The 27,344-nt window shown below is 32.4% G+C and overlaps 1 protein-coding gene across 3 annotated transcripts in view; it reads right to left on the reverse strand.

Moving 5' to 3' along the window:
- LYN (LYN proto-oncogene, Src family tyrosine kinase) overlaps positions 1 to 27,344 on the reverse strand; it is a 148,334-nt gene that overhangs the window by 57,179 nt on the left and 63,811 nt on the right. For 2 of the 3 annotated variants that reach the window (XM_074199937.1, XM_074199939.1), the window contains exons 2-8: positions 14,004 to 14,140; positions 10,985 to 11,036; positions 10,556 to 10,661; positions 9,138 to 9,236; positions 8,916 to 9,019; positions 7,139 to 7,288; positions 5,356 to 5,508 (exon numbers count right to left, since the gene is read on the reverse strand). In XM_074199937.1, coding sequence (XP_074056038.1) covers positions 5,356 to 5,508; positions 7,139 to 7,288; positions 8,916 to 9,019; positions 9,138 to 9,236; positions 10,556 to 10,661; positions 10,985 to 11,036; positions 14,004 to 14,135 — 796 coding nt within the window. In that variant the 5' untranslated portion in view covers positions 14,136 to 14,140. The remainder of the gene's footprint in view (positions 1 to 5,355; positions 5,509 to 7,138; positions 7,289 to 8,915; positions 9,020 to 9,137; positions 9,237 to 10,555; positions 10,662 to 10,984; positions 11,037 to 14,003; positions 14,141 to 27,344) is intronic. The other variant, XM_074199940.1, reaches the window with a different exon arrangement.

The following is a 27,344-nucleotide window of genomic DNA, read 5'->3' on the forward strand; positions in this document are numbered from 1 at the left end:
AGGGGGTTAGCATGGTAGAATGGAAAAAAAGACTAATTTTGAGGTCAAGAGAACTGGGTTTAAATCTCTCCTTTGTCACTTTTTACCTATGTAACTTTAGGCAAGTCACTTAAGCTTCTTGAGATTCATTTTCTTCAACTGTAAAATGGAGACAGATGGAACAATGGGATGTAATTTATAAAGTCTCTTGAAATTTTAGAATAATTTATCAACTTATGGCACAACGAAAGGAAGGACATTTAGGTGGAGATGCTAATCAATCATGATTGAAGATAAAGGTTTGGGAGTCATATGTCTTGGGCTAATATTTGAAACTAATAGATAAATAAATCACCAAGGCAGAGGGCTCAGAGGATGAGATAAGAGAGAGAAAAAAGGATCAAGGCCTCTATTTTTAGGAAATCTTTGAAGGAAGAAGAGTCTATAGGAAGAGGGGTGGAAAATTACAAAATGCTAAATGGTCCCTAAAAAGTATCACACATATTCAACATGCTATCCACCAAAATGAATTCATTTGATAAGTAGGGAGAATGATAATTGACTTGATAGGCTTCTTGAGATATATTCTTAGCTTTCTATTAAATACTGTGTGACCCCGACCTCAAGTTCTTCATTTTTGTTCATTTTTTAAAGTGGTTGGACAACATTGATCTTTAAGATTATTTTTGTCTCTGAATACAAGAGGTTAAGGATTGGGTAGGAATGGTTAGTACAGCTGATATTAAGAAAACATTTGGGCTACCATGTCCATTTTAGGGCCAAGGACCCTCTGAATTGCAGCTCATTAGTCATTAACACTGGCACCACATGGATTGTGCTACATGAAAGACCTCTTTGATACATGTGAGTTGGGGGAAGAGGATTAAATTTAATCCTAATAATTCAGAACCTTTAGAATGAATCAGCCAAGCCAGCAAATTAGAATCTCTGAGAACAATCATAGATTCAGAAGTGTGGTATTTTGGGACTTGTTCAAAAGCTTAACAGCAAGTTTGAGGAAAATACAAGAGATAGTCATTATCATCTCCCCCTTCAACTGTTAACCTTACATATTGGCAGAACTTCCCAAGAACTGATTTCCTGTTTCATCATTTACACCCACAATCTCACTGATACATGACATCTTGACTGATGATAAGTTTGAAAAGAGAATGCTATGCACCAGCTCCTCCCTTCCTCCTAGCAAGTGACCTAGATGTTTCATTTGACAACAGTGCTGACAGTGACATCTCTAAAGCCAGATGCCCCACAAAGTGGCAGAATTTAGATGGCTTGCCATGTGCTTCTGAAGTACTCCTACCAAATTGACAGGCAAAATTAGGCAGTTTTACATGCTTTTAATCTGACTTCAATATTGAATATCTTTAGGGCCCTGATAAAATTTAAAAATCAATTTATACATAAGTTCCCATTTACTGTTTTCTTCTTTGATAATCATATTCTTACTCGCCCAAAGCAAAAATCCAAAGCACACACTCAGTCTGGATATTGGGGCATAATCCCATCTATCATTTATTACTGAAATGGGGGGGAGCATATTGAGAGGTAACTATAACTTATGCAGAGCTGGAAGGGAAAAAAAGATCTTGAGGTGCAAAGACATCAATGCAAAATGGAAACAATATAGAACTTGGAGTCCAGAAAGATTAGGTTTGCAAATAAGAGATAGAGAAATTCCATCACTGTCCTGCTGGAGGGGTTGTGAAATGATTCAACCATTCTGTAGAGCAATTTGGAAGTATGTCCAAAGGACTATAAAACCACACATACCCTTTGACCTAGCAATACCACTATTAGGTCTGTATTTCAGAAGAGATGAAAAATGGGAAGGAAAAGTACCTATGTATATAAGGATATTTAGAGCAGTTCTTTTTTAGTTGCAAGAAACTGGAAATTGAGGGGAAGCTCATCATTTGGGGAATGGTTGAGTAAACTGTGGTATGTGATTATAATAAAATAATAATAATATGAGAAATTATATAAGAAATGATGAGCTATAGGAAATGATGATCAGGATGCTCTCAGGAAAACCTGGAAAGATGTACATGAGCAGATGCAATGTGAAATGCACTATGTGCAAAGTAACAGCAATAGTGCTGTGACCCAAGGCTTATGATAAAGAATGCTAACCATCTCCTGGGAGAGAGCTGATGATGTCTGAATACAGACTGAAGCTTACTTTTTTTTTCTTTATTTTTTTTGAGGTTACTTTTTTGGGTGGGTGTCTGTGTTTACTTTCACAACATGACTATTAAGGAAATGTTTTGCATAACTACACATTTGTAACCTATATCAAATAACTTGTTTTCTCAATGGAGTGGAGGTGGATAGGAATAAGGGAGCATATTCAGAACTCATGGGAGGTAAAATAGGTATTTTTATTACATAAAATTAAAAAGTTTTGCATAAACAAAACCAATGTAGCTAATGTTAGAAATTTCAGTAAATTTCTCTGATAAATTCTCATATATAGAGAGAACTAAGCAAAATTTATAAAAATAAGAGCTATTCCCCCATTAATGAATTTCCAAATGGTAAGTTTTCAGAGAAAAAAATCAAAGCTATCAACAGTTGTATGAAAAATGCTCTAAATAAGCAATAATTAAGGAAAATGAAATTGAAACACTTCTGAGGTATTACCTCACATTATCTAAGATGACAGAAATGAAAATAATAAATTCTGGAGGTTATATGAGGAAATAGGCATACTAATGCACTATTGGTAGGGTTGTGAGCCAGTCCAATCATTCTGAAGAACAATTTGGAATAATGCCAAAAAAATCATAGAAAAATGGAAAAAGGATTATATACATAAATATTTATAGTGACTCTTTATGGTGACAATGAATTAGAAACTGAGGAGATGTCATCAATTGGGATATGAGTAAACAAGTTGTGGTACATGAATATGATAGATTAATATTGCACTGCAAGAAATGGTTTCAGAAAAACTCGAAAAGACATATTTGAACTGAAACAAAATGAATGAGAAGAACCAGGAGAACACACACAGTAGCAATAACATTGGAAAGATAATCAATAGTGAAAGACTTAATATTCTACCACAACTCTCTAAAGGACTTGATGAAAACTGCTATCCATCTCTACATATTCAGACTAAGAGTACAGACTAAAACATATATTTTTTCTTTTTTAAAAATTTTTCCTTACATTTTTTGAACATATACAATATAGAAATATCTTTTGCATGATTTCATATCTTCTGAGTATCATATCTCTTGACTTCTCAATATGTAGAAAGTAGGGATACAGAGAAAAAATAAAAATAAAATATAAAAATATGGAAGACCTAGATTTGAATTTTGCTTCTGCTACTCTCTAAATATATAATCCTAGCTAAGACACTCAACTTCTCTTTCCTTTACTTTCAGTTTTCTCATCTGTAAAATGAGCAAAATATTCTGGTGATGAGACTCAAGCAGCTATGTACTCAAAGTACAAAGTTATATTTTTCAATTTTTTTGCTATTACTAACTACTGGGAATCTTAGAGAAAGAGAATGCAATCTATATTGCATATTAAAAAAAATGTGATGGACTTACAAGAAAGTTCAGTAAGCCAAGGTTATCTGCTATCATCAAAGAAAGATAAAAATTGGAATGTCTAGAAGAGACTGTTTGATGCTTTAAGCTTATACTAAACTTAAAATACCTTTAATTTTTCTAACTCTATATTTTTCCCTATTCAATCCACTAGAGTTAAGTTGGTTAGGTGAATTATTTGTATATTTATAAAATACCTCCATTCTAGTAATTATTAGATTAGTTCCAGATACTATCTGTTATTTATAAACCTTATAGTCTAACTAAGAAGGACTACTCATCATTATCATTTTTTTTGGTAAGACAATGGGGTTAAGTGACATACCAAATGTTACACAGCTAAGTAAGTATTAAGTATCTGAGGTTACATTTGAACTCAGGTCCTTCTGATTCCAGGGCCAGTATTCTATCTACTGCATCACCTAGCTGCCCCTACTCATCATTCTTGAAGCATGTTTTTTCCTGGTTCTATGCTTTTGTTTTACCAATGAGAAGTAATTTGCCTATTCCCCAATGTTTCCTTACAACTTTGTACCTCTCATAGTAAGCATCACATTCTGCCTTGTGAATCCACAATTAGAGCTAATTATGAAAGTATCTTATATTCCCTACTTTATTATTAGCCTTGCCAAGAACAAGATGATGTTGACAAATTCATCTCTATAGCCCCCACAGTGTCTTGCTCAAAGATTTCCACAGAACAGATACTTAATAAACATTTTTTGAATTAAATTTATTGAAATGAATTCTGTAATACAATCTCTGGTCTATGTTGTAGTGATATAGTAGGAAGGGGAAGGAAAAATTGGCAAAACTGATCCTAGATCAGTCAATGATGAAGAAATAACTCCTCAAAGATTTCTTTGGTGAGTGTCAATAAAATTATCTAAAGTAGGTAGTAATATTCTAGTAGGAAACTCTTATTTTAGAATTGGCCCCAATTTTTTTTGAAAGAAAACTTTGAAGTGGGTAAAATTTGAGTTTGGGACTCCCTAACCTCCTTTTTTCTTTTTTTTATGTGTCCCTTTCCTTCAAGTAACCAGTGATCCCCCAAATTCTCAACCTTCAAGCCTTCATGCCTGAATGTTTCTGTATCTTTGCAGTATTTTTTATTTTACAAGAATCAAATGGAAATAGAAATGATTAAGGCAGAACAATTAAGTTCACTAATGGCAAAATTCTACTTCTATCATTCACTCCCTGTATGATCATTGGCAAATTACTTACTTAAGCTTCCCTTGGTCTCAATTCCAGTCCTCAAATATTCTATTTACTCCCACTTCACTATATACATATACATATACATATATATATATATATATATATATGAAACCTGTTCTGAATTCATATTACTTTTATCCACAAGATAGAAATACATTTTCTGACCTTTAAATTTATCCAGTTCATCTAGATTAAGGAAAAGTGCTCATTCAAAATCTGTAGCATAACAGTCAACAACAAAATTTCCTATTTCTCCATTTTAAATGTCTATTCAAAAGGAAATTTGTAAATGGGGAAATGAATACAAGATAGGACTTATTTTTGTTAAAGTATCATGTCAAAAAGAATAAAAAATATATGTATTTGTTAGACTTTTCCTTATCTTGACTGAATAAAGGGAAGGCAAGTATGTGTCATCAATGATACTACTTAATGTTGTCTTTTGTCACATTTGCTAAGACAGATACAAAGAAACTACTCTTATTCTTATCTTCTGGTTTCATCTTTAACATTCCAAATAATCTAATCTACAATGTGGGAGAGCTATGTATGTTATGCCGTGATGACTCACCCATCCAGACTTCTCCAAATTGTCCAGCTCCAAGCTTCTTCATTAGCTTAATTGATTCACGTGGAATTTCCCAAGCATCTTTATCCCACGGTTTTTGTGGTTTTGGACTAATACATGCCTTCTCAAGCCTCCTGCACAAACCATCTGACTGCTCTAAATTTTAAAGGAAAAAAACATTAAAATAGTATTTTATATGGCATCATATACAGAAATTCTATATTCTTAATTAGAAGTCTAATTTTTACCTCAGATCCTCCCTAGTCTATAAATAATTATAGGGTTTCTATTGAAATAGATATTAATTTGGAGCATTTCTAAATGAAAAGACAGGGTTGTTCTTTATAGTGTTTGAAGATATTTTTATTTGATAATGCAATTTTGTTTTGTTTTGCTTTGGGTTTATATGTATGTGTGTTTGGGGGGTATTTTATGCATATGTGCAGATGTCATGCTTGTTTGACAAAAATTGCTGATGAAGTAAGGAATCATTCAAAAGGGAACAGAATTATTTAGCCTATGCATACAGGAAAAAATGAATAATGTTTATTGTTCATAATATAACAATTAGTTATATTAAATATCTCTAGAAACTATGTGTGTATGTATATGTGAATATATGTGTGTGTGAGAGATAGAGACAAATGCTGCAAAAAGATAGAGAATTAAACCCAGAATTAAAAAGGAGAAGGAAAGAAGTTTGATTACTTTTAGGAAAGTACCAATCATCTCTAAAATCCCCAAACTTCTTATTGAAATAAAAGTCCATCTTCTTTGATATCAACATTCCATTGATGTTATAAAGCTATTATAACTCATGGAAATCTACAGTTTCCAGAGAATTACAGTTGAGTACCAAGTTGGAGGAAAAGGAACATGGTGGATACCAGCAGGTTACAACACATAAATAATTTAAAGAAGGTGGGGGTGGGGAGGAGTCCATTCTAGTCTAAGGGAAGAGCCTGCACCAAGGAACAGACATGGGAAATGGAATGTTGTATGGGAGGATGTGGGAGGAGGCCAATTTGGCTAGACTTCAGATTGAGTAGAGGAAAATATTAGTTTGGGTTTTAGCCTCTAGGCAACAGGAAACCACTAGAGCTTTTGAGGCAGAGAAATGACATCCTCAGAATCACGCAGAAAAACTTTGACAGCCAAGGGGATAATGGGCTGGAGAAGAGAAGGTGATAATAAAGATCCCAATTAGAAGACTATTGCAATAATTTAGGGGAGCAATGTAAGTCCTTAAGTAGGATGAGGGCTGAGTAGAATTAAGAAAACAGATACAAGAGATGTTATCCAATTAGAAAGGATAAGACTTGGTAACCGAATGGATATGCAGGATAAGGAAGATGAGGTTGTGGAGCTAAGTGATTAGACTGTTGTGTCTCAACAAAAATAGGGTACACACAGTGGGTACCACAATGATGAAAACCAATTATACAAAATATATGTTTATTTCTATTTTTTCCTTTAAGAGAGTCTTAATAATCCTCCTAATGCCTCCCAGGAAAAGAATCCTTTAGGTAAAATTCAACTTGTGTCTCTTTCTGATCAATGAACTAGGTAAGCACAATATATAAACATTAGTATTTCATACTGACAGTAATTTCCATAACCCTAACTGATTGATGTTTGTACCCCAAGATATTTCTAAAAAAGTCATTCATGAAGAAGCATTTGCTTTTTAAAAGACAAATAGCTAAAGATTTAAATATCAAAAATTATTTTATACTATTATTAAACATTAAAAATGCATGTGGTAGTATTTACTGTCTCTACTTACTTTGATAATGCTTAATCATGTCACTGATACAGGGAAAAGTAATTCTTGGAGATATGTAGTAACCTCCATTGTCCAGACTTCTAATTTTGTAGTGCTTAATAACATCACCATGCAGGGGGTCGTAGTCTCGAACAGAAAGAGAGAAACTTCCTAAGAAAAAATAAAGTAATGACTTTAGTTAGGTTAAAAAATAGTTAAAGATTTTCATTTTATTTTACATTATAGAAAATTAATGTTATTAAATATAATAAATGTAAAATAAATTTAAAACTTTTTCCCTTTGCTCTTTTTAAAAATGAAACTTTTTTGATCTTTCATATTTTATATCATATGTTTTCTCTAACACACTCCCTCTTCTTTCCCTCCTTATTACAAAGAATTCTATAAACCCAATTCACTAAAATAACCAACACATCATAAAAATTCTGGCATTATATTCAATGACCCAAGTTCACAGTTCCCAAGTTAGGGGAAATACCTCCATATATATATATATATATATATATATATATATATATATATATATATATATATATATATATATATTCTTTGGGGTAAATCTTGGCTATTATAATTCAACTTCATTCAGTTTTAACTATTATTGTTTTTGTTGTTCTTTCCAATTGCATCTGTCTAGTCATTGTATGCAATGTTTTTCTGGATCTGTTTGCTTCACTTTTAGACCATCCTTATCTCTATTTCTCTGTAGTAATCATATTAATCTTTTCTTAGATCAAATTCATCTTGTATTACATTTATGTCTAGCAACATGTTTTGCTACTCCCTAGCCAGTATCTACTTTGTTTCTAGTTCTTTTCTATTTAAAAAAAAAAAGTGCTGCATAATGTTTTCAAATACATGAGACTTTTTTTAACCTTTGACTTCTTTAGGGTTTTTGCCTAGTAATGAGTCCTCTAAGTCAAAGAGTTTGGAGAATTTAATCTATTCTTTAGCATAAGTTAAATTTGTTTTCCACCACTGATCAAATTTTAGGGTCTAGAAATATATTAAAAGATATACAGTATCAATCTTTTGAGAATCTTATCAAATAAACTATTTTTGTTCTCTCATAATGGCTTTTTAATACTTTGTTTTAAAATAAAAGGGAACATAATTTATGGATTTAATTTCTTTTGATAATAATACTAGCTAACAGTTATATAGTAATTTATATGTGACAGGTATTATGCAAAGCCCTTTACAAATATTAGCTCATTTTGTCCTCACATCAACCATGAGAGTAGAAACTATTATTATCGCCATTTTACAGATGAAGATTAAGTGACTTGTTCAGAGTCAAACTACTAGTAGGTGCTTAATGCTGGATTTGAACTCACTTCTTTCTTACTCTAGCCCCATCACTCTATGCTTTGGGCCACCTAAATTACATTTTAAAAATGCTTGAAAAATATTTCAAGGCTTTATATTTTAAAAAAGGATCATATTTATAAATATGGCCTTCATTTATAGCAGTGTACACAATTAACACTCTTAAAATTTTTTTAAAAAATATACCAGCAAATATAAGCATTTCCTCATACAAGAAGAGGAAATAGCACAGTTAAGCAAAACAAGCTCACAATGATCTTATCCAATAGATAGATGTATATCTATCCTCAAAAGAATAAGATGAAACCCTACATTACTATAATCCCTCAAATTTTAAAGCTTTAAGCTTTTGCTATCTGTTGACTTATTTTTCATTTAGCTGAGTTTAAAATAGCTTCATTAAATTGCTTCAGGAATAATATTTTGTGAAATAAAATAAATGTCCCACCTTTTAATGTTTCACTTTCTCGGATAAGAAATGCTCCTGCACTATTTCCTGGTGCCAGAAGTTGTCTTTCAGCATCTTTCCGAGTTATATCCTTAAAGAACCATCTAAAAAGAAATTTGAAGCAGTTTATAGATGGTATTTCCTCAGGAGAAAATGGCATAAATAAAGTTAAAAGCAACAATAGAGAGTGCATCAGTTAAATGAAATTTTGGAAGAACTTACTCCTCTGTTTCCAAAGTGTTGACTTTTGCTACATAATTGCTGGGAATGAAGCCTTCTCTCTTGGTTGAAAGAGATTTAGCTTTCCACCATTCTCCATGCCTGGAAGAAAAATATGTATAAAAGAATATTTATATCAATATTTCAAGAACTGCTTATTGGGTTTTTTTGGCACATTGAACCTAGAACTTCAGGATTTAAGTACAAATATCATTATCCTCTTTGTTGAGTCCAAATATAGGTCAAATATGGATTATATGTTAAGCATTGACTCATAACCCCAACTGTGGGTTATTTTGTTTAGTGTTGTACAAAGTAGTTTTAATAGATCATGCTACCATATTTTAGAAATATATCTTTCTATATAGATATGTATATATATATATATATATATAAACATACATATATGAAATACTATTTGGGTATAAATCAGTTATTTAGCTCAATTCAGTCAAGAGAAAGATGTATCATTATTTTTGTAACAAATTTAAAAAGAAAAAGAAAATGAGACAAGAGTCACCCTTCCTTATTAAAATACCTGGTTTCTATAGCAACATTATTATAGAAAAACTCAATAAAAACATTCCAATGTAATGAGTCATTTCCTCATTCTCCAGTTTTTACAAAGAAGTTATATAGAGTCAACTGTATGTGAGGGGAAACAAATAAAAAGAAGAGAATTACATTACATGATTTGTCTGCTTTGCAAATTGTTGAGAAGTATGAACTGCTATTAAATTCTCTGATGCCACCACAGAGTAAGAAAAGAAATCTTTGGTCACAACTTGAATGGGGATGTTTATAGTTTTCCCTTTTCAAATCTAATCAACACTTCAAATTATAATATTTGTATCTAAAGCAGGTTGGTTTGTACTAGAGTTAGTTAAGATTAAAATATATGGAATGTCTTATTCTCAGTTCAGAAGCTAGTCTTCTAACTAGGCTAAGTAAAAGGAAAAAAGCAGAAGGGGTTAGGGGAATAAGGAGAAAAATGAGATACTGTGTATATAACAAAGAAATAGTATTAATGCTAAGTATGGGCTTTCCAAATAAGAGTGGTTGGTTTTAGAGCCTTATTTACTTTAGGCTCAAAAAACCAAACTAATTTTAACAGTGCTTGAAGTCTACTCAAACACAAAAATTTGCTAAAGTTGTACAACACACCAAAAAAATGACATTTTTTTTACAAAGTGAGACTAACAAAAGAATTCTAACAGTAAAGCTTAAAAGCTTTTCCTATCTAAACACCAAACTACACTTAGTAGCAAAGTTGTGGTTTCACTTTCACATGACAAACATCTGGTTAAAACTGAATTACTAGAAAATAAAAGCTGTGATAAAATGAACAGACTTTGATGGAATAGAGAAGAAAGACCAGAAGTGGCAATGTGACCAGAATGTGCAAAGTGCAAAATACTTACTCTTCAAGGACTTTCAATTTTTCTCCTTTCTTGAAGGATAAATCATCAGGGTGAAGGCCATCATAGGGATATAAGGCTATTACCACATCCCCTTGCTCTTCTGGATCTGTTAATAAATAACTCAAGTGAAAACATCTAAAAGATAAACCCTCAGGAACATTGATCAAGTGCCCATTCTGCGTAGAACACTGAACCAGGAACTATAAAGAGGGATCTCAAAGGGAATAAGACACAGGGTTGATGCCCTTGGAGGCTCAAAGAGTGGGAAATCTACAAGGATCCACTGAAAATACAAAAAAAAAAAATACACACGGAGAAACATAAATATAATTAATTTCAATAGCCTAGGGCATATATAAAAGCTAAGGGGAAATTACAAAGGATCTGAAAAGTGCTTTAAAAATACTTTTTTTTCAGATGAAAACATACCTTTGTTTTGAAACCTTTGTCCTGGTAAAAGTTGAGAATCTGAACTGAGCACCTACAAAAAGAATATGTGTTAAGCATCTCTGCACAGTAATGATTTTTCTTGGTCATATCTGTGATCCATATAATGCCTTTATGCTAACAGTTGTAACTGGGATATGAGTTTGATGATTCCAGAAATAAGAAAGGAGAGAAAAATATAAGTGCAAATTCTAAAAAGTCATGTACAGGAATAGCTCATGGAATTGGGCAGGTCCATGGGGAAGTTTATGGAAAACAGAGGAGAGAGGATAAAGAACCAAATGGAGGCTCTCACCAATGTGAAAACATTGGCTTCTGGTGTCAAGAACTCAAAGAGAAATGATTAATGACCAATTCTGACCCGTCAATGGTAACAATAGTATATTCTCTAGGTTGTTTTGATTTTCATTGGATGTTAAGTGAAAAGAGTGGAGTACAAGGAAGGAAGGAAAGGAATATGAACCCTATATATATACATAATATATATATATATATACATAATATATATATATATAAATATATATATATATATACCCATATATAACACTGTAAATGCTGATGATATATTCCCTTGCCCCACAAATATGGTACAATGACACAAAATGCTCCCAGTATTTCTTGAAAGATAGAGTGAATATAAAATGATTCTATAACTTTATTCCATAGATCATTTGATTAAAGTAATATAACATAAATGGCAAAAAAGTATAGACCATTTAAAAAATATCACCAGGATGGTGATTTTTTTTTGTGAGTACTAAGGTTTTTTTTAAACCTGCTTATAATATTCAATTTAGTTCTGAGTATACTTTATCATTTTAAATCCATTTTATGCTTAATTTCTTGATTTTTTTTATTTTTGAAGAATTATCATATTATTTGCTGTATAAGACTTGGAGCAATCATTTTGGAGAAAATACAGGATAAAAAACAGGACCTAAATCTTGAGAATAGCAAATCATATTATACAACCATTATTAAAAGAGTTTGACTCTTTGAATGATTTTCAAATAAGTCATTAATCTATACTTTTAAAATGAGAGACACCCTTCAAGTAGTATGCATTATTAACTGCTGCCCTGTTTTTTTGTAATCACAGAATAACATGTACATATAGTACTCAAAATTTATGAAGCCTTACATTTATCATTTCACTTAATTTTCTCAATAGTATTACAAAGTAGGTCTCTAGTTATTATTACTATTTTACAGCTTAGGAAACTGAGATTTAGAGAAGTTAAGTGACTTGTGCTAATCATACAATAAATATCCAAGGTTAGATTCAAACTTAGGACCTCAAATCTAAAACTATTTCCTTGATATGCTTTCCCATCTCTCCACGACATAATGTCCCTTTTTAAGAAAAAAAAATTGTCTGATTGTTATTTGATTTTCAGTTTTCATGGATATATTTGTCCATTTCTCCTTATGACCAATGACATGCATTTTTGTAGTAATTGACCCCACTTATGGTCATCAATCAGGGCAAAGCCAACTGATGATAAAGGAAAAGAAATCATGATCTTTACTCACAAAGCCAAATGAAATATAATACTGCATTATACATTATGGAATTAAGCTTTTAGCAATATTTAGCTACTTCTGATTTCTAAATTAAGTGAATTTCATTGCCTTTTTATTACTGAAAATAAAACTTTTTTATAAAATGAAGAGTGTTATTCTCCCCTCTTTAAAAAAATTAAATAAAGCAAATTTTAATATTCTCTATCATCTAGAACCTATAGTCTTACAAGATTTTCCATACCCAAAATTAAAACGCATTTGATTTATGGTGAACTGTACTAGGAAAGAAGGATTTTATTTTGCATAGGAATTTTAGCATCTCACAATGAGGTAAATAGGAATCATTTATTTTCTTCCCCTTATTTCCTTTTCTTTCTATTTATAAAGACAATGATTTTACTGAGGTAAATACAATTACATGATAAATATATTTACTCAAACTAGAAATATTATGACTTCAAAAAAAATCCAACTTGCAACTTTTTAATTTTTTGTACTCTCATCACAACTCAATGCAGTCACCCTTAACCTACCTCTCAAAGAACCTTCCTTTAACTCATAAATCCTCAAAAAACTTCTATATATGTTTAGTACCTGAAGAATTCCTAATTAAAACCAAAATGTTTACATTTTTATATATTGCTTGCAGGTGGCAAGAAAGTACAGAAATGGCATACATAGCACTTTAAAATATTTTATACTGTAGAGATTGTTTAAAATGTTCTTAGAGGTTAGGTACTGTATGATCCTATGAAGCTATCTTATGAAAGAGAATGCGATTGCTTTTTTTGAAAGGGAGAAAACAGGAGGTTAGGTCACTATTATTAATTTTTTTCTTTTAAGAAATGCAGTTTTACTTCTTTGTTAGGCAAAGATTTCCTGAAATGAATAAAAATAAAACATCACCGATTCTATTGTTGTGAAAGTTTGTCTATAATATCCAGTACCAAGGAATAAATATATTGAATTTTTAAAGATTCTTTATTAAAAAAAAAGATCTACAGTGTTCTGCCCTATACTAAAATTAAGGGATTAATTTGGATGGATGATAGAATATAAGGAAAAGATAGGAAGGAAAGAAGAGTTGGTTGGTAATATTTAAATTTATTCATTGTTATAGTTTGCATTTAATTTAGTAGCACTATGCTAATCTCACTACAGATTCTAATACAAACCTTTTTGTCCTATAGAATAGGAGGCAAGTTCTCTTGAATTTGAAATTTTTCTTACTAGAAGTAATATAAAAAATAATTTTCTCAATATGCAAAAAATGGAATAGTCATAACATAATAAATGGCCAGGTATCTATAAAATTGCCTGCATGTCTTTAGAATGGTTGAATTGCAAAACAAATTATTGGAGAACCAATTAATCATGTTGATATCCACATGCATATGTTCTCGATTGAATTTTAATTATGCCAGCCATGCAGCTTGGGTCTTGCTCTTGGAATTCTCCCCTGAGACTATCTACTTACTGGCCTTTGCTGTTTATTGGACGTTGGATCTCTCACATAAATAGTTCGGTCAGTATTACGTACTGGTTGGGTCTTCAAATCTAATCCATCGTGAGTTGTACTGTCTTTTCTTTTTGATTTTATACATCCCATATTTCCTGTTGGAACACAAAAACATTTAACTTTTTAACTGATTTCTCATTTAATTATCACTTATGCAAATAATATTATTAATTCACAATTCTCCATTTATATCTTACCCGATGAGTAAGTCTGCATATAGACATTATCAATAATATTGATAAGAATGCAACTGCTTACCAATTTCTTCAATTAGCATTCTTTCTAGTATACAACATTGTCTCTCTTCTTGGATCTACATTGAACTTTAGTCCAAAAGCCATTTTTTTAATGAATGAGAATCTTTCCCTCCCTCAAATATTAGGAATTGATAATCTTCACTAAGATTATTATAATATTTAAAAGTCACTTTTAAAAGCCTTCACAATGTCTTTAGGACAAAGGAGTAAAAATAAGTATTTAACTTAATTCCTCTTCAATGAGTTACACACACACACACACACACACACACACACACACACACTGTGCAAAATAATTATTTGTTCAATGAAGAAATCTTCCCATTGTGAAGAGAAAGGCATTATTATGCTATTTCTGGGATTTAATAGAAAATATATCTTTGGATCATCAATAAATATTCATCTCCTATGTGTCTGGCACTATACTAAACAATGGGTATATAAAGAAAGTTAAAATCACAACAGCAACAAAAATCAATCTGTTCTCAAGGAGCTTGCAGTCTAATGAGGGTAGATAAAAAACAAACAACTAAAACAGGCTATATATGGGATATATCAAAAATAATCAACAAAGAGAAAGCCCCAAAATCACGGGGAAACAGTAAAATCTTCTAGAATGCAGCTCCATATCCAATCTGTTGTGAAACTTGAGAGTGAGGAGTTGAGCATTACACTTATCTTTTACAGGGCTAGGAAAGTTTGGAAGGCCAGAGGATAAGGGGGGAAAGATAATAAGTCCAGTTTTGCTTGTTTAATATGAAATGTTGATGAGACTTCCTGTTTGAGATGTTTAATAGAAAGCTGAAATGATGGTACTGGTCAATAAAAAGGTTAGAATTGGATAAGTAGATCTGAGAGTAATCAGCAAAGGAACGATAACTGAATTCATGTTGACACTTCATGTCATCTACTTATGAAGCCTTTAAATTATTCAATTCTAAGTTTTTGTGAAATTTATAGAAAAAACAAAGAATTGAATGTTTCTTTCCTTATGCATTCCAATAAGAGTAAATTTTGAGTACATTCACAGTACTATTCTTCATATTACTAGATCTGAAATATTTAAAAACAATTACCAACTCTGAAATTAAGAGTCTTCACAATTTAAACCCAAATAATGGTAAAATAAACTATAATCTTTTTAATCTCAATACCTCGGGATTGTTCTTTATCCCAATTATAAAATAAGAACTAGCTGAAAACAAAACTATTGTCTTTCTACAACTTCCTAAAATTCGAAGACTGAACCTTGCAAGTAATGAAAACCGTCTGTCTTGTGTTTATAGGAAGTTCAGAAATTTTCCCTACTGTAAAGAGAAGTATGGCCTTATTGATGTAAAATGGTTAATTGCCCAAGAACCACAGAGCAAGTTTGAAACCTTACTCCAGATTTTTTTTTAAAGAGCATAGAAGGAATTTGTAAAATTGGGCAAAAGGATACTATGGGAAAACGAGTTGAATGAAGACATTCCTAAATTAAAATAATTTTAAACTTCATTAATAGGCCCAAATGATTCAAAGAGTTCCTGCAATGAAATTTTTCTATAGAATGTCACGTTGGCCTTTTGATTTTTTTTCCATTATCGGTTTGCATAACTCGGGCTGAAACAGAAAAAAAAAGGGTTTCCTTGACTGTGCATATTTGTTTTTCTATTATTTCTGCCTAATGGAATATAAACCTCAACATCATTAATTTCCAATTTCCAAACATGATGCAAATTAAACCTGCTAAGGACTTGCAAGAGATTCTCATAAAAGGATAAGTTCCCCAAAACTTCCAGAGAACAAAAACTTTTTTAATGAATACACTGGACAGAAAGAAAAGTTATCTACAGAATCAGAACTGTCCCCAACAACCAAAAGTGTCCAAAAAAATCATTCTCTGATCATTGGTTTCACAGAGATAGCATAAATCACTATTTTCCCCACAAGTGCAGGCTCTCAGGGAGGTCAGGGTTTTGATATTGGGAAGCAAGCTACCAGGGATTGGATACCTAGCATGAGATTTGGGTGGTTAAATCAGATAGGGATTGATTCATAGTTTTATTTTGGGAATTTCAAATTTAATGCAAAGGCAAATGTCTAAAGTGCCAGGGTCCAAAGATAATGTTAATCATTATGGTACTGAATTCTCAAATTTGAAATGCTTTAATATTTTCTGCCTTAATTATTTCCTTTTTTTTCTCTTGAGAAGGCAACATGGTACCATAGATCAAGAAGATACTCTGAATTCAGAAGAACTGAGTTCAGATCTTTCCTCCATTGCTTACAAGTGCAATTTTGGGCTCTCTTGACCTACTTGAGCCTATAGCTTCCCTGTAAGATCCTTTCCATGTTTTAGATGAATGATTTTTTTTTCTAATCTTAAATTTATCATTCACTTCAAGAATGTGACTTAGACAGACTTCTTTTACTACACAGGAAACCAGAATTTATTACTGACATTCAACATCTTACTCATCTTTGAATATTATTTAATCATTCTACTAGTGCAGTGTATTGGAGAGACCACTGGAAAAATATTTTAAAAAATTATTCATTATGACTTTGTTGGGTTTTTTAACAGAAACATAGGATTAATTCAATATCAAAGAAACTTTAAATGTAGCTGATCATATTAATAACAAAAAACAATAAAAACTAGATGCTTATATTAATGAATGATAAAATAAGATCTGATAAAATGCAACACTCATTTTGAAAATACTACTTAAAAATAAAAAATTAACACTAATTACAATGGAGAAACAAGAATGTCCACAGTTACTATTATTATTTGATAAAGTTTTAGAAACAATAGCTAGTATAAGAAAAAATAAGTTGAAGGAATATTTATGTCAAAGACAGCTTCAAAATATTTTTATTGGAACATATAGTTTATTGAGATATTCAATGAAAAAAATTGAAGCAATTAGCAATTTTAGTAAACAGGATATAAAATAGATGAACAAAATCGATCTTTAGCTATATTACTGGCAAAACCTAGCAAGAAATAGGAAAAAATTCAGTGAAAAAAATCATAAAATGCTTAAAATATATGAAACCATACCACTAAGATACACTCAAGATTTTTTTACTTCTGCCATTTTGTAATGCTTTACATAAATAAAAGAGTACAAGAAATTACCAAGATATCATTGTTTATGGTGGAGCTACAACAACAATAACTAAATAACATTACAGATTTAATGCAATATTAATCTACTAATGGCTTTATAGATTTAGATAAAATCATAACAAACTACAACACCACATCTCAAATTAGATGATAAAGCAGTACCAATAAAACTATTTGGTACTGGATAAAAGCTAGAAAACTTGATTAGTGGAACAGACTAGACAAGCAAGACCATAAAGTGTTAGAACAGGGTCCTCAGTATTTGATAAATTCAAGAATATCAATTACAGAAGTAAGAATTTCAATTCAACAAATAGCTGGGTAAATTAAAAATTCTGTTGACTGAAGTTAGGTTTGGACCAATATCTTATACCACTTAACAAAACAAATTCCAAATGAATATATGACAGAAATGTCACATTACTTTAAAAAATAAAGACTATAAGGTGGTGCCTTGCAAAAACTATGTGTAGGTGGACAGTTCTTAACATCTTTAGAATTAGAAGAGAAGCAGTTAATTAAGAAAAAAATTATAGCAAATATCTTTGTTAAAGGTCTGTTATTCAAGATACATACAGAACTGATAATATATATATATATATATATATATATATATGAATCATTCTTTGATAGTTTAGTGATAAAAAGATATGAAAAGTTTTAAGAGAAAATACTAAAAATAATTGTAAGAAAATTCTCAAAATTACTTTTAAAAATAGAAATGTTTGATGTTTGATGTTTTACTTCATTTTCCACTGTTTAGAAAAGAAGAAAATAATTTGATGATAGAGTAGTTGTGTGGGAGAAAACTACACTAATATACTGTTGATAGAGTTGACTGATCTAACAACTCTAGAAAATAAATTAGCATTCTAATTTTAAAAGATAAACCATACATATCCTTTGACATCACAATACAATTACATATATAATTCAAGTATGTTGAAGGTGTTTATATTAGAAAGCTTTAATCCGTCATGTTATATGTAGTAAGTGTAAACAAAATAGATGCTCATCAATTGAAGAATAGTTGAATAACTTATATCACATGAATGTAATATAATATAATTGTGTTTTAAGAAATGACAAATATTAAGAATTCAGAGAACTCTGGGAAGTCTTATATGAATTGATACAGAGCATAGTAAGCAGAATTGGACAATTTTCATAATGACACAATAATCTAAAGGAAGATAACACTAAAAGACTTCAAAATTTAGCATTCAGTCATTATATCAAAGGACTAATGAAGTATGTGTACTACCTTTCAACAGAGAGGGATCAAATTATTTAGAGTGGAATGAAAATGGATGATCTGTAGTTAGAAGAAAAGGATTCGGATCCTGGTTCTACCATTTATTACTATCTTATTATTACTATCTTAAGTCATTTAAGCAATCCATTTCTTCATCTGGGAAATTATGGATTGGACTAGAAAACCATTAATGTCCCTTCGAGCTCTGAATTTGCTTGATGGTACAAAATGATTCATGCATTTCATATATGACTAATATGGTAATGCGTTCAGCTTGATTGAATTTATTTGTAACAAGAGAATATTATATTTGAGGAGAGAGTGGCAGAGGAAATCACTGGGAAATTACAGTGATATAAAAAAGATTTCAGTAAATCTCTTCTTTTCTAAATGAAAGTAAAAATAAAAAGAAAGAACAATGGATATAGTCTGAAGAGTTCTGGATTTGTATCTCATCTCTGATACTTCATAGATAAGTCACTTATCTTTTCTGAACTACAGTTAACTCACCTTTAAAAAAGAAAATTAAACATTTCCTACCTCACAGAGTTGTTGTGTAAACCAACTGCAAGATCAATGTGTGTGTGTGTATACATACATATATAATTATTTATGCACATAAAAATGGATCATCATACTACATACCACATCTTCTCCACATCAGATCCTTCTATCTTATCAACTATAGCAGCTTCTTCCCCTAAATAACTACCAAATTTGATTATGAATGTAATGTAACTTAAACCCTAGATCTGATAATATTTTGATTCTGTAATGGGAGTGGAGACAGGTCTGGCTAGAGCCTGCCCCATGAAATCCTAAGCCTGTGCCTGGGTGTGTGTGTTGATTTTTTTTTAATACTATGAGGAGGAATAGGAAAATGGGAAAGTATAACCAAAATGTCCCCACAATAGAATTATAATAGCAAGAAGAGAAATAGATGGGGAACATACTATAGAAATAACATATGCTTTGTGGGTAGTTCCTAGGTCCATCCCCAAGTCTTAACAGGGAATAGAGTATCAGATAAAGAAAAGACAGTTTTGGGTTTGCTTTCTTCCTTTGACTCAACTTGGGGCAAAAAATTCTCTCTCCCTCTGATGAGGAGTATGAAAAGAAAGCATTCCTTCACCAAGCCAAAAATGGCAAAGTTTGAACACAAGGGTCTAAGATACATATGTTAGTTTAGGTGAATCTCTGGTCCTGCATCTGCTCTGTTTTTTCTCTGAGTATGGGTTATAAAACAATGATCTCAGGATGAATGTGCCCAGTCTTGGAAGAAAAGACAAATGAACAATAAAGATTTTAAGTGGATAGTTTGGAATATCACTGTGCACAATCTAGAATGAACTGGACAGTAACAAAAGGAAGGAATGTACAAATTTTTCCTGAATGTTCAGAGTTTTTAAGGTCCTTCATAGAAATGTGATGCTGGCATAGAGAAATGACTCTAAGATTAGTGAGAAGAAAAAGAAGAAATATGAGAAATTAAAGGCATAAAAATAGTACAATTCTGTTTCAAACCTCATCTTTTCTCTGCCTTCCACAACACCCTTACTTCCACATTCTCATTTGGGAACCTCACTCAACTCATACTTTAAAAAAAAATAGTTCATTCTCAGGAACTCTTTCCTTTTCATTTCACATATTCCTGATATCAGTCATCCTCTTCCCTTCATGTTCAAGTCTATTACTCCAAACTTTAAAGAGGTGACCCTTCTCCCTACCATATATATATATATATATATATATATATATATATATGTATATATATATATACACACACCCACACACAGATATATCCCTTCAATCTTCTCTCCTCCTATTATAAAAAAGATAGAAATTTTTTAAAAATTCCAACTAATTTAATAGAAAAACTATTTCACTAGATTGCTGACCTCTTTTAAATATTTACATAACTCGTAGTTGGGCAATTTTACACAGAGGAAGAGAAATGTGGATTGCTGAAACAAGGGGGGGTTTTTGGTTTTGTTTTTCTCAATAATAAGAAGGAACATTAAAAAAATGAGCTCATGGAAACTAACCACTGGGGAACATTTTAAAAGAACTAAAAGAGAAACATGAAAGCAGTGGCCCAATAATCTATATGAACTATCAAATATTTATATTTTTTACATGACTACCTAGCCTATCTGTCTCTTCTGCTGGTACTCACTAACTTCTTTTTAAAATATTTTCATTTACTTATTTTATATTATTACAATAATCTTGTTATGAGAGTAAACATAACTCCCCCTTCCCCCAAGATGATGAGAAACCTCAAGAACTGTGAGAAAGAAAAAAAAATGTACTCCAGTCTGTGTTCAGATTCCAATGACTCTGTCTCTGGAATGAATTGTCTTCTTTATCATAAGTCCACCAAAGAAGTTGCTTCAATATTTTCCCCCAGTTGCTATTACTAGTTGTATTTCCCTCCACTCTATTCCTTCCCACTCTCATTTATTCTGTTCTCTCTCTCTCTCTCTCTCTCTCTCTCTCTCTCTCTCTCTCTCTCTCTCTCTCTCTTTTCACCCTGTCCCTTTTCAAAAGTGTATTGTATATGAATACCCTCTCCCATGATCTTCTCTCTCTTCTATCACCTATTCCCCCCCTTCCCTCCCCCTATTCCACCTTATCTCATCCCTTTCTTCTCATTTTCTCTAGGGTAAGATATATTTCTAAACCTTATTAAGTATGTATGTTATTTTCTCTCTGAGCCATTTCTAATGAGAATGAAGGCTCACTCATCCCCCCTTGCCTTCCCTTTTTCCACACCATTGAAAAAAGTTTCTTGAATCTTATGTGAAATATTTTAGCCCCTTCTTCCTTTCCTTTCTCTTCATCCCAGTATTTTCCTTTATCAGCCATTGACTCCATCTTTTAACTATATTATACCATTATATTCAGCTCCTTCCTGTGCCTTGTCTCTAATGCTCCTTCTAACTGCTCTTATAAATGAGAAAGTTCATATGAGTCATCAGTATCTTCTTCCCATGCAAAAATACAAACAGTTCAACATCATTAATTTCTTCATAGTTAGTACTTCTCATCCATCCCCTCTGTGGTTCACCCGAGTCCTGTACTTGGAGATAAAACTTTCTGTTCAGCTCTGGTTGTTTCAATAGGAAAGTTTGAAACTCCTTTGTTTTATTGAAAGTCCATCACTTTCCCTGAAAGAGGATGTTCAGTTTTGCTGGGTAGTTGATTCTTAGTTGTAACCAAGATCTTTTGCCTTCTGGAATATCATATTCCAAGCCCTATGAGCCCTTAATGTAGATGCTGCCAGATCCTGTGTAATCCTGAATTGTTTGTTTCTGGCAGCTTTTAGTATTTTCTCTTTGGCTTGAGAGTTTGGGAATTTGGCTTTAATATTATTGAAAGTTTTTCTTTTGGGATATCTTTCAAGATGTGACTGGTGAATTCCCTCAATTTCTATTTTACCCTCTATTTCAAGGATCTCAAGGCAATTTTGCTGTATTATTTCTTGAAAAAATGAAGTCTAGGCTCTTTTCCTGGTCCTGACTTTAAGGTAGACCAATAATTTTTAAAATATCTCTCCTGGATCTGTTTTCAAGGTTGGTTGTTTTTTCCCATGAGATATTTGGTGGGGGGGCGGTTTGGAATAGTTTTATTTCTTCCTGATTTCTTGCAAAGTCATCAGCTTCTTTTAGTTCCATTCTGCATTTGAAGGAGTTATTTTCTTCAGAGAGATTTTTTTAAAATCTTCTTTTCTAACTGGCCAATTCTGCTTTTTAAGGACCCCCTCTCCTCAGGAAATTTGGAATTCATTGCATTTCAAAGTCTTTTTTTGACCTCATTCATAACCTGAGCCCATTTGCTATTTCTCTTGGAGGTTTTAGATACAGAAGCTTTGATTTTATCATCTTCTGAATCTTCCATGGGACCAAAGGAATTTTCTATTGGTCAAATTCTTCTTTTTCTTTTGTTAGCTCATTTTCTCAGCTTATGACTGCTTTACCACACTTCCAAGGCTTTGGCGGGTTTTGGAACACCCAACTGGGACCTTAATTCCTCCAAGGTCTCACAAGAGGCGCTGACTGCTCTCTTGCCTGTGCTTTGATATGTGGATGAGCACAGGCACTCCCCTCTGCCCTGGAGCTGTGAGGAAAGTCCCTGCTCAGCTATGGTGGCATGGAAACTGCAACCTGGATCTGAGTGTGGGCAAACACAGCAGAGTCCTGCCCCAGGGAGAATAGAGAGAGACCTCTGCAGTCTCCCCTGACCCCCTACCATCTGTGGGCTGAGTTTTGGAGGTGCAGGCTGGCTTCCCCATCCCTGTTGCAGGTTCATACTGCAGGGCTGCTCTGAGGCCAGCACTTGCTCTGCACTAGCTCTGGTGCAGCAGAGTTCTCTCACCATCCCTTCATGCTGTTCCTGGTGATCCCTGGGCTGCATTATGCTGCAGCTGTGGCTTTTTTCCAACCCCTGGTCCTGGTGAAACAGACTTTTCTTTTGGTAATTCTAAGTTGTAATGGACTGGGAAATTGTATCACTCAGTCTTTCTGTGGATTCTGCCACCCTCTGAATTTTGGCTAGAGTCATAATTTGATGGCTTTTGGTGTGGGGGGATAAGTTTCTGGGAATTCTTGCCTTCGTTCAGGGCTCTACCCTGAATTCCAAATTTCCTGAGGAGAGGGGGTCCAAAAACTACTCACTGACTTCTAAACTTAAAAGGAGTCCTCCTCATGCCCACACCAAAATTATATGGTTTCTCTCCTGTAATATTTCATACACAAGCACAATTGGGGTGGTGAATAGGTTAAAGAAGTAAACATTTAATAAGTGAATGGGGAAAAGATTTGACCATAGATCAATTAAGCTTGCTTTTATACACCTTTTCTGGTAAATTTGAATTAATACATGTCTATATTCTAATGCCATGTATTAAAAATAGCTAATCATATCAGAAATAGAAAGTAGATATATCTGGTTCTTTTGGTGTTAGTAAACAGCTGCTTATTGGTCTAGCTCATGAAATTTTCTTGTACTATTGAAGTCAATAAGCATATCATGGATAGAACATACAAAAAAGAAGAACAATCTTGGTGGTCTTTACTTTTAGAGATCTTATTCTATATATTCCTATATCATTCACAGTATGGTTTCTTCTTCAAAGTTCAACTCAGGTGCCACTTTTCTCTAATACTTACCAAAAGTGTTCTTTTCTTCCACAAATCAAAAAGTCCTCTATCTGGATTTCTCATTTCCCCCCTATCATAATCTAAACTATATTTGGGTACATGACATCTTCCTGAATGGACTGTAAGCTCCATGAAGGCAGTTTCAATTGCATCTTTCATTTCCTACCCTTAGCATTTTATCTTAACCCTTAGGTGTGGTCAATTCAAAAATTTTTTAAAAATACCTATTGCAAACCAGGCAGTCAGAAAATAACCAGATATCAGTGAATAATTATTCCATGGAATCACAGGATTCTAGAATTCCAAGGGACCTTTAAAGCCATTCTGTATAATACTATATGAAGTACTGAATTCTTCTACTTCGTAATTCTTCAATAAAGATAAAAGATTCAAAGAAGATAGGTCAGGATCAGTATGCATGTGCAATTGTCATTATTAGAATCAGGCCTTTTCCAAGCAGCATTTTGAGCTAAGATGATATTTTTGGAACAGCAATAATCAACATGATTTCTAACATATAGCAATTCTTTTTTTTTCCTTTTTGCTTCAGACCCATAGTGCATAAAATTTTGAAGAGTTTTACACAGGTCATTTCATTTAGTTCTTACAATAAACCTGGGAGGCAAGTATCTCCATTTTACCAATGAGGAAATGGAAGCCACTTGAAGTGACTTGATCAAGGTCAAACAGCTAATAAGTGTCTAAGGGAGGATCTGAACTCAGGTCTTACTTTCTCTAAGTGCCATCCAGATGTTTCTAAATATCTAGTTTTAATTTATTGGTTTAAAGTTTGAAAAGTACTTTACATTTATTATCTCATTTGATCTTTACAAATATCTTCTGCAGCCACCATACTTTCAAATTAATATTATTTGTACTATTTTACCAATGAGGAAATGGAGACTGAAGTTAAATGATTTGGTCAATGTCACATGGCGATTAAGTCTCTTGAGACAATACTAGAACTCAAATCTTCCTAATTCCAAGTCCAGTAGCTGTAACTCACATCACCCCAGTCTAAAGAATTGCTACATCATCATTCCAACTTAGATAACAATTGGGGGGTCACAGAAGCTCATTCATGCCTCCAACTACATTTAAAGAATATCCTTCAAAAGAGAGGTTTTTTAACCTGAGATCTTTAAATCCCTCCTCCCCTCCCATATTTTAGTAACTATATTTTAATGTATGCTTGTAATTGGTTTTCTTGCTAATCCTTTTTTTTAATTTTATGCATTTGAAATTTTATTTTGAAAAGATGTCCTTTAAACTTCACCAGGCTACCAAAAGGGTTCATCACATCCACAAAAATTAAGAATCTTTGCTTTAATACATTTTCTTTGACTATCTAATTCTTGTGCATGGGTTTCTTTTTCTTCTATTAGTGTAGATGTGTTTTCACTCATTAGAAAGGCATTTGCTACCAAATGAAGGATAAGGAAGGGGCAGAAAAATGGGTCATTTTCTCTCAATGTTTAAATTCCTCTGAGAAAGTTCTAATTTCCATTGCTGCAGTGAGTGACCCTACTATAAACAGCATATTGTGTCTCTAAAACTGAAATTTGTGTAAGACTTTTTCTGAAAAGTTTCAAAGTGCATATCTATACTTTAACATCATGTGCTAATGAGAAAAGGATATATATATATATATATATATATATCTCCTAATGAGAACAGGATATATATTCATAAAAGTCATAAAGATTATAAAACAATGACAGAAAGTTTCATTTACCAAAAATGAACTATGGAAAAAATTAAAAGAGAGCAATGTTTAGGGTTAATGAAAAGCCTCAGTAATCTGAAGAGCAATAAACTTGAATCATAAGAATAAACATTAAGCAAATGCTTCCTCAATAGACTATTTCTTTAATTATGGTCAGCATGATCCTGAATACAGTTAATAATTTATTAGCCACATATAATATTTGAATTTTTCATAATAAACTATTTTAATCACCTAATTTTACATGACTTTTAAGAATTAGGTTTAATATTAATGTAATTATTCAATATTTGATTGCCAGAAAACAGTATTTTCAATTATAATGTCAACCCCTAAAAATGTCCTACTTTGTTTTAAAAGAGAAAAACATGAATAAAGTCTAAACAAATGCCACACTATAAAGACAGACTCTTAAAATTCTACATGAGAGATGCAAAATCAACTTTGAGTTGATTTTGAGGCTCAAAAATAGTACTCAATAGTGATTAGGAAACATTTTGAAGTCAGCAAGATGAGATTATCAAAAGATAAAACCATAAACTAAAATACATAGATAGAAGAAAGCACATAAGAAATATGGTGAGAACAGTTCAAGGTACAGCAATGAAGGAAATTAATCCTCCTTTCATAGCAATCCCTAAGGACCAGAATTTTTTTTAATATTAATTATTTATTTTTAACAGTTTTTTCTTTTATAAATTTTGAGTTCCAAATTCTCTCCCTTCCTCTCATTCATTACCTACCCACTGAGAAGGCAAGCAATATATCAATTATACATGTAAAATTATGCAAAACATATTTCTATATTAACCATATCATAAAAAACAAAGAAAAATATGAGAAAATTATACATCAATTTGCAATCAGAGTTCATCAGCTCTCTCTCTCTAGAGGTAGATAGCATTTTTTCATCAAGAGTTTTTTGAAATTGTCTTGGATCACTGTATTCATCAGAGTAGCCAAGTCTTTTAAAATGATTTCCTGGTTCTTATTTCACTTTGCATCGGTTCATATAGGTCTTGTTATGTTTTACTGATGGCATTCCCTTAAAATCATATACCACAACTTGTTCAGCCATTTCATGATTGATGAGAATCACTCCAATGTGTCCATTCACCACCACAAAAAAGAACTGTTATAAAAACATATAGGTCCCTTGCAACCATAAATAATAATACTCCTCTTGGCCCTAGAACTGTGACCAGAACCTCTGCTCCCTTGTGACTGACCACAAGTACTCCTCTCCACCCTGGAACTGTGACCTAGAACTTTGTATGGGCAATAGAACTGCCAAACAGTGCCAGCTGCACCCAAAGTTTGCAGTAGGTCCCCCTTTAATCTCCTCCTGACTAGGAGTCTGACCCCCCCCACACACATATATACACCATCTCTGGGCTAAGAGCTTCCAAAGTTGTTGCAGTGTGGGACCCCTGGACAGGCCTCTACCCTGGAGTCAAAGACCTTTTTTGTGGATCTTCTGATTTTTCTTAGACTGGAAAAATGTCTCCCCTTGCTCTTTTGTTGACTCTGCCATTTTAAAATTTCATTTGAAGAAGTGTTTTAAAGTAATTTAGAGGAGAATGTTGAGAGTTCAGTTGCTCAACTTCCTGTAATCCATTATCTTGGCTCCACTCCCCTCGGAATCCCTTTTTTTGACATTATCTGGTACACATATTTAATAGTTTCAATTAAAAAATATTTCTAGCTAGCAAATATAGAATCAGAAATCATGGTGATTATGCATATATTTTCATCATTTCTTGAGCAAATGAAATGGACCC

The sequence above is a fragment of the Macrotis lagotis genome, chromosome X, assembly GCF_037893015.1.
Source record: "Macrotis lagotis isolate mMagLag1 chromosome X, bilby.v1.9.chrom.fasta, whole genome shotgun sequence".
Classification (NCBI taxonomy): Eukaryota; Metazoa; Chordata; class Mammalia; order Peramelemorphia; family Peramelidae; genus Macrotis; species Macrotis lagotis.